The sequence below is a fragment of the Passer montanus genome, unplaced genomic scaffold, assembly GCF_014805655.1.
Source record: "Passer montanus isolate IOZ18808 unplaced genomic scaffold, ASM1480565v1 scaffold24, whole genome shotgun sequence".
Taxonomy (NCBI): Eukaryota; Metazoa; Chordata; class Aves; order Passeriformes; family Passeridae; genus Passer; species Passer montanus.
This window is the reverse complement of record NW_024367037.1, coordinates 4,280,420-4,293,793: the sequence shown is the minus strand read 5'-3', so window position 1 is coordinate 4,293,793 and position 13,374 is coordinate 4,280,420. Positions and strand designations below refer to the sequence as shown.

At 37.5% G+C, this 13,374-nt stretch overlaps 1 protein-coding gene across 1 annotated transcript in view; it reads right to left on the bottom strand.

The window, feature by feature from the left end:
• The window catches only part of GABBR2 (gamma-aminobutyric acid type B receptor subunit 2), a 458,985-nt gene that overhangs the window by 37,677 nt on the left and 407,934 nt on the right, over positions 1-13,374 (bottom strand). Inside the window, exon 14 of the mRNA XM_039711173.1 lies at positions 1,558-1,668. Within this exon, the coding sequence (XP_039567107.1) occupies positions 1,558-1,668 (111 nt within the window). The remainder of the gene's footprint in view (positions 1-1,557; positions 1,669-13,374) is intronic.

Here is a 13,374-nt window from a genome sequence, read left to right as displayed (position 1 = left end):
GGGCAAAGGACTAGAACCCAAGCAGTTTGACTATAGTCTAACACCACTGAAACTTGAAACCTCAGAGAAAGTTGACTGAGAATGTATATTTGAAATATTTTAACTGAAAACATTGTTGTTTATTTAAAAAACAAAACTCTCCCCCACCCAAGTTGTTTGAATTTTACTGTGGCCCCTGTGCTGGTCAATGTCACGGCTCCCAGCTTGTGGCACCCTTCAGGACACAAATTCCTTGATGCTGTGCTACATGCCAAGGTGAATGTGCATCCAGAACCACCCCAAGCTGACCAACCAGTAAAACATGCTGAGGTGTGGAATCTCTCCTAATTCCTGATCCCTTTGGAGAGAGCACATGTGTCCTAGCTCTTTATTTCCTACTTGGACATTCTCTGAAAGGGAGGCATCTACACCTAAAGTTGTCACTTTTTTATTTCTTTTTCTTTATTAGATGGAAAGCTGAGAAGGTTTCTTTTTGGCCAGTAGCTCAAGGATCAGAGCTCTCACCTGGAGACACTTGATGCTGGTGGCTCCTTGCTTGAAGGCTCACCCCAGCAGAGTGGTCTGACCATAAAAAAACTGTTTAGAGTTTACAGAAAAAAAACTTCTCATCCCTCCCTGCTGAACCTCATATTGGATATTTAAAGACTTTTCAGCCTGAAAAAAGCAGCATGAAAAGCAGCAGGGATCATCAGAGCAGTCACTTATAGGGGAGAGGGAAGAAGAGGACTCCAGGCACCAGCAGTCCCCTCGGGGCAGCAGCACCAACCATGCCAAGTGGAAGCAGCTGATCCAATCTTTCCCTGGTGTCCTAATGAACCAGCATGCTCCAAATGCACAAAACAGATTGACCCCTTCAGGCAGTGTAAACTAATGGCTGTCAGGCTTAGGATCCAGATGGGGCTCAACTTTAGGTAGGTGTTCTGCTGGTCAGTGCTGTCCATATCAGATGTTTTCAAAACCTTCAGGCTCAGGAGCTTCTAATCACTAACGGTCACCTATACAGTTTCTTTTTTTTATTATTTTTTTAAATTTTATTTTTAAACTATCAAGCCTCAGGGTCCCTGGTTCTTGAGATCTGTTTTACTTACTACATTTTTTTATGGAGACTGGCCTCAGTGACAAAAGGTTTATTTTGATTCAGGCCCCAGATTAATCTTGTGTCTCACGACTATTCCTCAAATACATTAGGAACTAAGAGGCAAACATCTTGGACAACCTAGTTCTACCTTTTAGGAGAACCTTCAGGAATTCGGAAGATTTGACTTCTTTATTTACAAAGTTGTCTCATTTATAGACCCATATTTTCAGTACCAAATTTCTCAGTTTGTGGTATATTCATAATATTCTGCTTAAATGCTACTGATGTAATTTATTCTACGCATACATACATCCACATATTACTGTCTAATGAACACTAGAACAGATCTGATTATGGAAGTTGTACTCAAAGCAGTTTTTACTCACTCCCAGCCATCAGGAAAGCAAAGATAATTCAGTTCATGCCTACCAGTAAATAGCAGCTTGAAGCCAGTGCTGTGCAGAAGAAGCTGTGCTTACCATGAGCAGTCCTTTGTAAGCATAGACAATCCCAAGCCAAATGGTCATGTGGGTGTTTTCGCAGTGCTCCAGGATTGGTCGGATGGAGATGTCTCTGCCTGCAGGGTCCGGCTGCGAAAAGAAAAGGTGAAATATTTGGACTCAGATTTCCTTTGCTTCACACCTCAGTGGTACTAGCTCTATTCCAGTAGATTGAGGATGTGTAGGATACAGAGTGGACAACTTAAGAGTAACTTGTGGTGACAGCAGACCCATGAACCTGCAGAGAAATACAGTAAAAAGCAAGGATCTGAGGAAACATCTGCTTGATAGCTACTGCCTGCTGAGGTCACATCTGCTGCAAACCTGAAAGAAAATATCTGAAGTCACTCTGTATTTAACAGTGTCAGTCATATTTATCAGCTTTAGGACATCTACTTTTTCTATAAGGCAAACAGCTTGAAAGCACAGTCATGAAAACTAATGTATTCAAATTTCTCTTTCACCTGCAGTCCTTGTGTCATTGGCAAATGGCTGATAAACAATATTTGAAACATTGCTTCAGGTGGTTTTTCATTCATAACCATGAGCTAATCAAAGACTATCTAAACTGTAGCAGTAGCTTTGGAGAGATGACAAATCATCACAAAACAAAGCAAAGCAAAGAACCCCCCCCAAAAAACCAAAACAAAAAAAAAGCCCCAAAACCCCAAAAAACCATACCCAAAACAACAACAAAAACCCCCACAACAAAACAAACAAAAAACCCCCCAATGAACTGTTTTTTAAGCCAGTGATTGCCCATGCTAAATAAAATATTGCAGTTCTCTCTTTATTTTGAAAAGGAGATTGTATAATACTGCAGAATCAAGAGGACTTGGAGACAACCAGAAGTGTTTGTATGAAGGAGAAGCAATAACAAAGGCTCAGAGAAATCTGCAAGAACCACCCCTTGACCTACTCACATTTTTTTTTTTTTTTTTTTTAAGGACAGGAGAAAGAACAGTTGACACACAGAGAAAAGGTTACTAGCTACTGTGCTGTATGCAACTAGAATAGATATTAGGGTCTGGTCAAACTGCTAGACTGCTTTTTAATGGTGTACATTGTTAAGGAACACAATGATATTGCATGTGATTCTAAGAGAACTTGTTTTAGTTACATAGTGCAGAGCACTCCTGTTGGCCATTGTGAGATGCATATACCTACATTCTGCTGTGTTTACAGAAAGTGCTGAAATACTGAAAGCTATTTTTTCCTTTCTACTTTGAAAGAATGGATTTGAGCTTCAGCCAAACTAAGATCAACCCAGATGTAGCTTTCCTTACCTGGTGGTCCTAGTGGGCTTTTCAATTTTCCTTTTTTTGTGAGTAACACATGTAAAATGTTTCATGCAGAAGTGCAATGATTATTATATAAGGGAAAATAATGTTCTCACTAACTGAAAATTAGAATTGTGCATGGAAGAACTTTGGGGAGATCTGAATAATTTCCTAAGGATTATTTTTTCTTCCTCTGATGAGGTATGACTTCTGCTATGTATTTCAGTGGTCACAGCAAAAATCTTTAGTTCACTTTCTTCCACTGGTATCTTTGTATGTGAGGCGTTTCCCCTGACCTCATGTAAAAAAAGTGAGAAAACCCAAACAACCTTGTGCTATGATGCACTGCACAGTGAAACTAATCACAATTTTCTTTGCAAAGCCTCCAGTAGGCAAATCATTAACATTTAAAACCTTTTCCTAACCTGAACTTCTGTAGAAAACCTAAATGGAAAAATAAAGCTCTTGGAAAAAAGGTGTCCTAAAATAAAATAAGATAAAAAACAAGGCAGCAATATTAACTCTCCCAAAGAGCTTATGACTCCATCCTAATGGTTGTTGATGGCAGGCAAACAACCATTAGCTGAAGAACTGAAATGACTGAGAACATTAAGTGTCATCACAACATTTAAGAAGCTACAAATGTTTGTCTGGGGATCAGTTGAACTACCTCATTCTCCCTGATCAATGACAGAAGCCCAGTGCTAAAATTTAGGTGCACTGAAAGCACATTTTCATGTCCAAGTTACAACCTAATATGTTTATCATCATTTTTTCTATTATGTAATAAACTTCACAGGACAAATAATTCACACTGAGCTCTGAATGTGTTACTGTTGTGTCAGCAGGACTGTCCTACAGAGAAATTTTTCTAAAAAGCTCCATCTCTTATGGTCTGGAATTACAGAAGTGACATAAAATTTAAGGTTTTCATCATCAGAGTGTTTTCTTTTTTTTTTTTCCTTCACACTGGTGAATCAGCAGAGGACTCTCTCTTTGCTTTCCCAGTTCCACATCCCCCCTGCTAGGTATTTCTTCTATTTCAGTTTCCCACTCCTCTGAAGCAAGAAAATGTATATATAATGAGGAATTTCACCTGGTGTGACAGACGATGTCATGTGGTTTGGTTTCCTTGTTCATGGACTGAAAACTCTAATCACGCCTGGAGAGAAGGATTCCTCCACTTTTAAGTTACTATAAGTAATTGGAATATTTCCCTGTTTTGAGGAACATTAATGAAATGAGAACTCCTATTTAGTTTGTGGCAGATTATATGTTTCTATATTTTTATATAATTTATATATTCTCTAATGAAAATTTACTTCAAAATTGGAAAGTGTATATCAGTTTATTATTCAACTCCTCTCTTTTAAGATCCAGGCACTAAAATGATGAAGTGGAAAACATAATTTATTTTCAAATACTATTAGAGAGTAAGCATCATTTCTTTAGTAGGAAGATTATCAGGTTTTATGAGGCATGATAGTTCAAAATCAATGTTAATTATGTAAAACAGTGTGTTCAGGTTTTTTTGTGAGATAGGAAAATCTTGGAAAGTGCTCTAGGTAGACCAGGGAAAGAGAGAATATTGATTGCAGAAAAAGTGTACATGGGGCAGCACTTCTTTCAAAAGACTTTCAAGACCTGCAAGGTGGTAAATTTTTTGAACAAAAATTTGCTGAGGTCCTGTGCATGTGGGGTTAAATGTTGGCAGGTAGCAGTAATTTTAAAGTGAATGGATTTTGCTGATTACTTACCACTACTGCAAAATGACATTTGTGTTCTACTGCTTTTAATTTGCCATTCTGTTTCTGCACTGATTTTGCATGAATTAACTAATCATGGAAAAAAGCAGGGTTAAAAAAACATATGATATTTTCTGATGTCAAAAGAATTTTTGAAAACTCTACAATTACAGCTGAATGGGGCACTTGACTGACCTCTCTAATCATCCACCATTTGTGCACTTTGTTATTGCTTTAGAGAGGATGACAACATAAATGCTACCAGTGATTATATATGTACTGGAAATTTGCCCTTTCCTTTTATAGAAAACAATCTCAATGCCCTTCAGATGTCATTCTCAAAAGCCTGAAGACCTCCTATCTTGTGATTAGGCTGAAGCTTTCCTGCCTCTTCTGAAACCTAATAAGGTTTCTGACATTGACATCCATTTCTGGAGTGCTTTCAGCAGATGAACATAAATAGTTTAATCTGTTCACTTCATACAAGAGTTGTGTATCATCACCAGTAAAAGGCTTGTTTTACATGAGATCTGCTAGGTATAGAAAGCAGCCCAAACCAATAAACAGATTACCCACAGAATTCTGATGTCCCCTGTGTGTGTGTGTTTAAAGTATTATTAGTCAATTCTGTAGTTCCATTGCCTCTTCATTTTCTTTGCCCTTCAGTCTTCTGGGAGGGCTGGCAGGTCCTTGTCATAACAGGTGAGTGATATCCTAGGTGGGAACTGGCAGATTGAGAAGTACAGCTTAAAACTATCAGGGACCATCAGGGAAATCTGATTTTTATTTAATTTTAATTATTTTATTTTATTTTTAAATCTGTAAGTGAAATTTCTTAGTGGTTATTATACTAGCCAAAATCCCTCTGGAAAAGGCAGATATTTGTATGATGACTAATTTACCTTCCACTTATTTTGTGTCTTTATTGTTATTCCTTTTCTGTATCTTCACAAAGGTTTTAAAAGGAGAAAGGGTCTCTGTTCCCTGAGGCATTTTATCCAGCAAATATCTGTGAAGAACAGACTGGGCTAGCACACAGTATCCAAAAGTCCTTAACCTTCCTGAGGCAGTTTTTCTACACGCTCTCCTCACCGGGTCCCTTGGCCAGGAGGGCAGCAGATGATTCTGTTTGCAGAGCCGTGGCGCTGCTGCTGTGTGACAGAGCTCCCCGGGGTCAGTGTCAGCGATGCTCAGGACATTGCAGCACACCCCCAGGGTGACTCTGGCCACTTCTGAAGCTTCACTTTCACCACTGAAACAGGCACAATGTTAGGCCTCAGCCTTTTCCAAAGATGGGAACATAAGGTAAATAGTTGCAGCTTGTATTTACTATGTTTAAAAGAAACTGCGTGCTTCCCACAGTACAGGAAAATGCAGGATCATACTCTTCTGTCACGCTGTTAAAATGGCCTTCATACACCATCCCACTCTGTTTTATCTTCCCTTTAATGGCTTCAACTGAATTGGCATAATGACTGTATACTACAGCTAGTTTGCAGTGTCAATTAGATATCTCTGGCGTCTTTAATTTGGCACATTTAGCAGTCATATGGAGCTCACATGTGATTCCTTGTCTTAAAACTCAGACTTTGCTGAATTAGAAGATCGTTCTTACTTCTTAAATTCACCTTTTTTTTTTCCCCTCCCAAGGATAATTATAGTTGGTTTAAACTCGGAATTCTGTAAAGGTGCTTCATAAAAGGATTCAAACAGTTGGAGCACGCAGTGTGAAATTGAGAGCCAGGCTCTTAATTACTGATGAAAAGAGAAGGATCAGACACGGTCAACTTTTTGATTACTTAATAAGTTGTGGGTATTTTTAGAGCAAAACAGTTGATGTGAACAGTGATATGAAGAAGAGATTTTTTTCCTTTTGTTTCATGTATTTTTTACTTTATGCAGTCATATTTTCCATTAATGAAAAATAGGAATGGCAATACTAAGTTAGGGTAGCTCATTTGGAATGTCTTCCAATTAAAAATTTGGTAGGCATCCTAGAATAATAGGGAACCTTGTTTGTCTTTGTTGATACCTGAGCTTAGGTTTGGGTACATTATGGATCCTATTTTATGTCACAGAGTATCTCAGCAAAGCACAAAACTATTACTGAATTGTTGCAGTCTAGCAACCAATTTATTTTCCCTCCAATGTTAATTGAGAATTTTGGACATTTCTGTAACATTCTAATGATTGAAGGATGAGGTATGCAGTGTTTCAGGACACAAGCTGTCTTACACAGATCTGAATACACACCCCTTGCCTCTTTGACATGAACTAAAGGATTTCTTTATGTTATCCAAGGGGATTAAAGGGTATTTTTTGCTTCATTAATTTTCTTGTTATATGAAATCCAGTTCACCACCCCACCTGAGTCAATGGACTGGACTTTAAGAACTGTCTGGCTTCACAAATACTTCAAAAATTAAACTATTCCCACAATTCAATATAGCAATATATATGTTTATATTGTAACTCCTAAAACCTTCATTCCAAGTGGTATTTTAGTATGAGATAGCAATTCAGTAATGGTTAGCTTGCAATCATGGCACAACAAAATGACACTTGCTGGAACACCAACATGATTATCCCCTTTTTTTATTCAGTCCTTTTCTCAATTTGGTTTTCTAAAGAATAAAGATGTACCATATAAACCAAGGAAAATGTATTGATATGTCTGGGATCTTCAAGGATATTGACGTTGCTATTTTACATCCCTCAGCTTGTTGCATGTACAGAATCCAGGTCTAAATTTCCAAGTGAATGGGATTGAAGACAGACAGGAAACCTCCCTTCCTCCCCCAAAATTCATTAGAGATAGCCACTGTAATTCCTATTATCCCAAAACACCAAGGTTTGACAATACAGTTTGATATCATCCTGCAATATATTTAAAAGAAAACTACTTTTAAGGTCCCCATCTGCCTCCTGTACAAATAATTCCATAAATCAGTCAGCATACATACTGTAAATTAGTCTGATTTAAAGATGATAAAATGCCAGAAGAGCTATTTATAAAGTCTTGTATCATGAATTTGTCCATACATTTATTTGTAGAGAAAATCCCCCATCAGCATTATTTATAACATCACTTTACTTAATGACTTTTATTTTCCTGTTGTGGTGGTTCATTTTTGTTTAAATGAAACTGTTTTTCTGAGAGGCAAAATGTTCCCAGAGATGTCTTGCTATTTTTACTAATATCATCTCCTATTCCAAGCAGTTTCATTTATTTGCATTAACATAAAATTCAAAATAATAGTTTAGACTGAGTCAAGAAACCTCTGTGATGTCTGCAAACAATCAAAACTAGGAAATAAAAGGGAACAGGCAAAATTCTCTTGAATCGTGGAGAGTTTTAAACAACTGTGACTGAGTCTTCCCACTCAGCACTCAGCTATCGCTTCAGTAGAAATTTTACATCATCTTATTTCCTCAGAGAATGTTGCCCCAATTGCATATCTAGTGACTGGATAATGAAATTTTTCTGTGTATGTGCATGGAGACACAGGGACAAGCGTTACAAAGGCTTAATAAAGCACTCGGCAGTAGAACGCGTGGTTTCCTTTGCAGGGAGGGCAAGGGGCCAAGGCACGTAAGAGAAGTAGGTCAGAAGAATGAGGAACTCTGTTACTACCCAGACCCTCTTGCACTGTAGATTCTTCCAGAAATGGACAGTTCCTGGTATCAGCTTCACAAGATGAATATTTTCCCCTCCTTTCCTGTGAAGCTGCCAAGAATTGTGGTTCACAACCCAGACTTGCTGTTCCTTCTAGTTTTTGTTCCTTTCCTAGGTAGATTTCCTGCTGTGCTGAAGGCCATGCCAGGCACTCCTTTTGGTGGCTGGAGCAATTCAATGCCTCCTTGCTTATGGTAATGGAAACAGACAGCATTCTTGGGAAGGACAGCAAAGGCAGAAAGGAGAACAGTGGAGTGAAACCACAGAGGACAGCCAGGGACAAACTCTTTGGGTGGCCCCAGCAGGAACCAAGGTGGAGGCTGTTTTTGTAATTAATTTCCTAGTGGGCAGGCTTTGAGTTGTAAGTAAGGATATGACTTACTGCCCATTATGTGGCACTCAGAGAAGCTGGATTTAACACTTTTCCTGTAAACAAGCCAGGCTTGCACCCAACAACTAACAGAATCTATCATCAGTTGCTTCTTCCTACAAGAAAAATCAGGTCCTCAACTGTGCCCAGCTATTTGGGTCAAGGAGGACAACAATCTCATGTCTACAACTGTCTTATATTTTCTGTTTATGCTATAATTCCCTTTATTTATGTATTCTAAAAATATTTATCACTATGCTTATTTGCATTGTAGTAACAACAACAAATGGACACTGACTTAATTTAGAAAGTGAAAATTCCATTCCCTAAGAGGATTTAAAAACATATATACCATGTGTGGAGAAGAGAGAAGCATAAAGTAGGGTTGTATGACATTTTCAGAGGCAAACATCAGCAGAGACCACTGCCACCCTCTGCAGGCACTGATAAATTAATAGTTTCTGGGCTGTGGAAAACAAAAAAGAGATTATTTCTCGACATTAGGAACCATTTTAATTCCCTTTTTTTTTTTTTTTAATATTCTCCAAAATGATAAGATGATGGTGCATCAACCTATTGGAGAATTTTATTGCTATTTTTATGACTGCACTAAGACATAATTCAGGAACTGCTGTAGTAAGGGGAGGTTTTTATTTTCAAAAATTTTGAGCAAAATCTTTAATTTTTAAATCCTGATAAGTCCATTCCTTAATTTCATCATGATGACTGAAGCAGAAACACCTAATTCTCTTCCATAAATCCTTCTAAAATTAGGTAATTCAACTTCCCCAACACAAAAGCTGCTTTCTCTTCAATCAACTCCCAGTTTCTTGTTGACAGCCAAACATAAGGTACATCTCAATGTACAGAAGTACATGAAAACATTTGTCTTTCATAAAAATTTTGAAGATTTTGATTTTTTTCTCCCACCTTGCAACTAGTAATCTCTCAGATATAACATTTTTGCATACAATTTTCATGCAAAAAATGAGTGGATGAATAAATCAATAAAGGTCAGGTCAAGAGAAATATTTTGATTACTTCAAAAGATTTTATTTTGTTTTGACCTTTTAAAATTGATAACCTTCTTTGGTGTAACCTAACTCCATTCTGATAAGAAAGGTCATGTTGAATTCAAAAGAAATGTTCTTTAGTTAACAAAGGTCAACAAGAATATTTTAGCACTTATTCCTACCAAAATACTTCTGCATGGGAAAATGGACTGAGACTACCTTTTTTGTTACAAGTATATGAATCTTATGGCTACTCAATGTTTTCTGAGAAAAGCATCTCAATACTTAGGGAATATCATCAGCAATGAGCTTGTAAATCCGTGTTCTTGATGGATTACTTCTGAAGATTCACACTGGCCAGTATAACTGAACCTAAATTAGAGCAGTGAAACCAGTGAATAAACCACACATCTTTGCAACTTTTACAGACATAATTATGTCAGCAAAGCTTACAGGGAAAGGCAGGTGATTAAAGGTGTACAAAGTATGCCTTTATCTTTGATAGAATTCTGTTTCAACACTGAAAAATGTAGGCCTAAACAAAAATTACACTTGGAATCTTAAATCAATGTCCGTCCTGCTTTGAAGAAAGACTGTGAAATGAGGCTTAATATTTCACAGCTATATTGACATTACAGTTAAATGAGACTGTCTTGCTAGCTGTCTCATCTTCAGTAAAACACAAAATATAGATTTTCATATTCATATTTCAACTCCAGTTTGAAATAAAACATCCTGTGACAATAAACCTATATAGCTCTTGCTCAGCCAATTGTATTGACTGTAGAAAAAAATAGCCCTAATTTTGGTTCTGTTGTCTAAAATGAAATATCAGGTTCCTTTAGTTCTTACTATGTTTTGTCTAGTAAATGTAAAGTCTGCATAACAAAATTTTCTTGCTGTGATTTTGCAGATTTTGACCCAGTAAACTCTTAATGTAGTCCTTGATAAACTATGCCTTGAGCTCGTGTTTCACTGTTGACATGTTTTAGCTTTAACCTGCCTTATTTGTCTTCACTGGACCAGCACATTTCCTGAAATCTGAGGAGTGGAATGGAGTATGCTCAGCTGTCAGAGATGCCCTACAGACATGTCCAGGATTAATACCACCATAACACCCAAGGTCAAGCTAGACCAAAGTGTATACACATAACCATAAAATTGTTACAAAGGTGCCACAAAATCTCAATTTCTCTTTTCTCTACTCTAAATGAACACAGAAATGTGAAGATAGTTTAAAAGCTGTAGAAAAGAAACAAGATAATCTTGAAATCTTATTCACCAAGTATTTATCTTGATTTCATAGGAATACTTTACATGAGTGAGAACCCATTATAGTTGCACTAAGCTACCTTGAAAGCTACATGCCCCCAAAACACAAAAAGAATAGCAGTTACAGGGATTTTTGTTTTTTCCATGACATCTTTCTTCTACAAATAGCTATTTCTGTGTTGCCACTTCTATTGACGTTATTCAGAGCAAAGCAGGCAGTCATGGGAATTTTTTCTTTCTCTCAGTTCAGTAAAACTTTTATGCAACATTTTTCTTAAATAATTTATTTTCTTTCAGCATCTGTCAGACCAGATTTCATTTAACACAAGTCTACCAAACACTTTAAATGTTGCAGGTCCTTTGCTCTGGTATACAACAGAAGAATGTTCAGTTGAAAAAGCAAGCCAACGTAGAAAAAAACCTAGCAACCATAAAATCCATTTTATATTTCCATAGATTTTTTTCAACATTGTTAAACTTGAAATCATATAGGGTCTTTTTTTTGTTTGTTTTTGAAGCAGATATATGATATATATGTATAAATATATGTATGTAGCACAAGCAGATAATTCTGAATCTACTCTGCCTTGCAATATCCACATATCCTTGATAATATTAGTACATTTGCTTGTTTTTAAGGTGACGTTTCTGTGAATTCTTGCATTAGAAGACCTGGACAAGATAAAATGTTTATTATTTCAAGCTAGAGAATTATAGGAAACATTGATCTGAGGTGTTTTCATTTCTTTTCTATAGCAAAATATATAGAGTATATCTATAGCTTTACATTTTTTCTCTTGTCATGAGAACTTGAAGTTATCCTGTTAGGTAGATATGATCTTACCTACAAGCATCTTCCCAGTACAGGTGTATCATCCTGTGTGAGGTGTCAGCATGTTTCAGGAAGCTGGATTGTTTCAGTATTGGAAACAAAGCCTGTAATCTTTACTGGACTTGAAGAATTCATTGAGGTGATTATTTCCATGGTAAAGTGTCTACATCTATCCATAATTTTTTAATAAGTTGTAGTTAGCAATTTAATAATTTCTCCTGTTATTTTTTTAGGGATGTCTATTCCATAGTTTTACTTTGACAGGTGAGCATGTGTAATTCTTCTAGAGCATTCCAGAGCTGATATGAAAGCCATTAAAAACTTTTTCTCAGCTTACATTTACACATAAGTTTTCATTTCTGAGATCAAGGCATTGAAGAGAAACAGTAAGGGGTTGATGCCTTTGTTCTTGATACCACTTTTCACAGCCCACTGAGAGACCAGCAGAGGATGAGATAAGCACAGGCAGATGGGCATTATCAGCACGAGGGCAGGAAAAGCAACACATTTCTGAGCAGTGATGGCTGGTATCAGCTTTGCTTGTCTGACTTTGCATTCACCTTCTTTGCAGTACTCACCTACAGCCACTAACCAGCCTGTCACACATTTCAGAACAAGTCCTTCTGTCTGAGCTATCTGAGCAATTATTATGCTGTCACCATCTCCTCTTTGAGGCTGGTGTGACAGGGCTTTAGGAGAGGTGGGAGGTGTGACCTTCTGGCACTTTGCACTGGGCTGCGGGTGGCAGTGCTGGAGGGCTCCTTGGAGCAGGACCAGCCAAAACAGCTGGGAAAGCAGCAGTGGCGTGGCCCAGGAAATCTCAGTTTTGCTGATGTGCTTTGAGGAGCTAAGGGAACTGCAGAACGTTCTACAGAGCTCTTAGTTGATTCTCCCCAAAGTAAATCCACACTGAGGATCTCTGGAGCACCTCTGGTAAGAGCCAAGTGATCCAACTCAGTAGGGGGAGTTGTCTTAGTCCTCTGCTGGAGTAAGCTTTCCTACCACTGAGAAACTGAAGCTTGAGGTGGTATTCACAACTCATCTGAGGCTTGAAAAATGTCAGCATTGACAATTCTTCATCACTTGAGTTTTTATACAACCAAGTAGACTTTCAGTAAATTACTCAGAAAATTAAGTAAGAATCTCACAAATACATCAAGGATAGAAATAAACCTTGGGGGAAATCCTGAGATCTAATGGAATAAGGGAAATAAAGAAAACTCAAGAAGACTGAAGCATCAGACCATTTTGGCTCAAGAGGACTGTGGGGAAGAAAGGAAGTGGTAGTGAACACTTTTGCCTGCCAAATTAAGAAGAAAGTAAAGAAAGAGCTAATGCAGAAAGTGGACAGGTTCACAGGATCCCCTAAACAGCATTTCCTTCTGTCATCACTAAGTGGGCTATGAACTGACTCAGCATTAATCTCATACATGGTCCCCCCGTTAACACATATAAACCAACATATATAAGCCAAAAATAGCAAAGAATTCTTTCTGCAGACTGATCAATATTAATTAAAAAAAATTCTCTTAATGAGCTTTCATAAAAGTGATTTTTTTCTTTTGGAAATATGTTTGTGCAAGTAGATCTCTATTTCTATGCAACTAG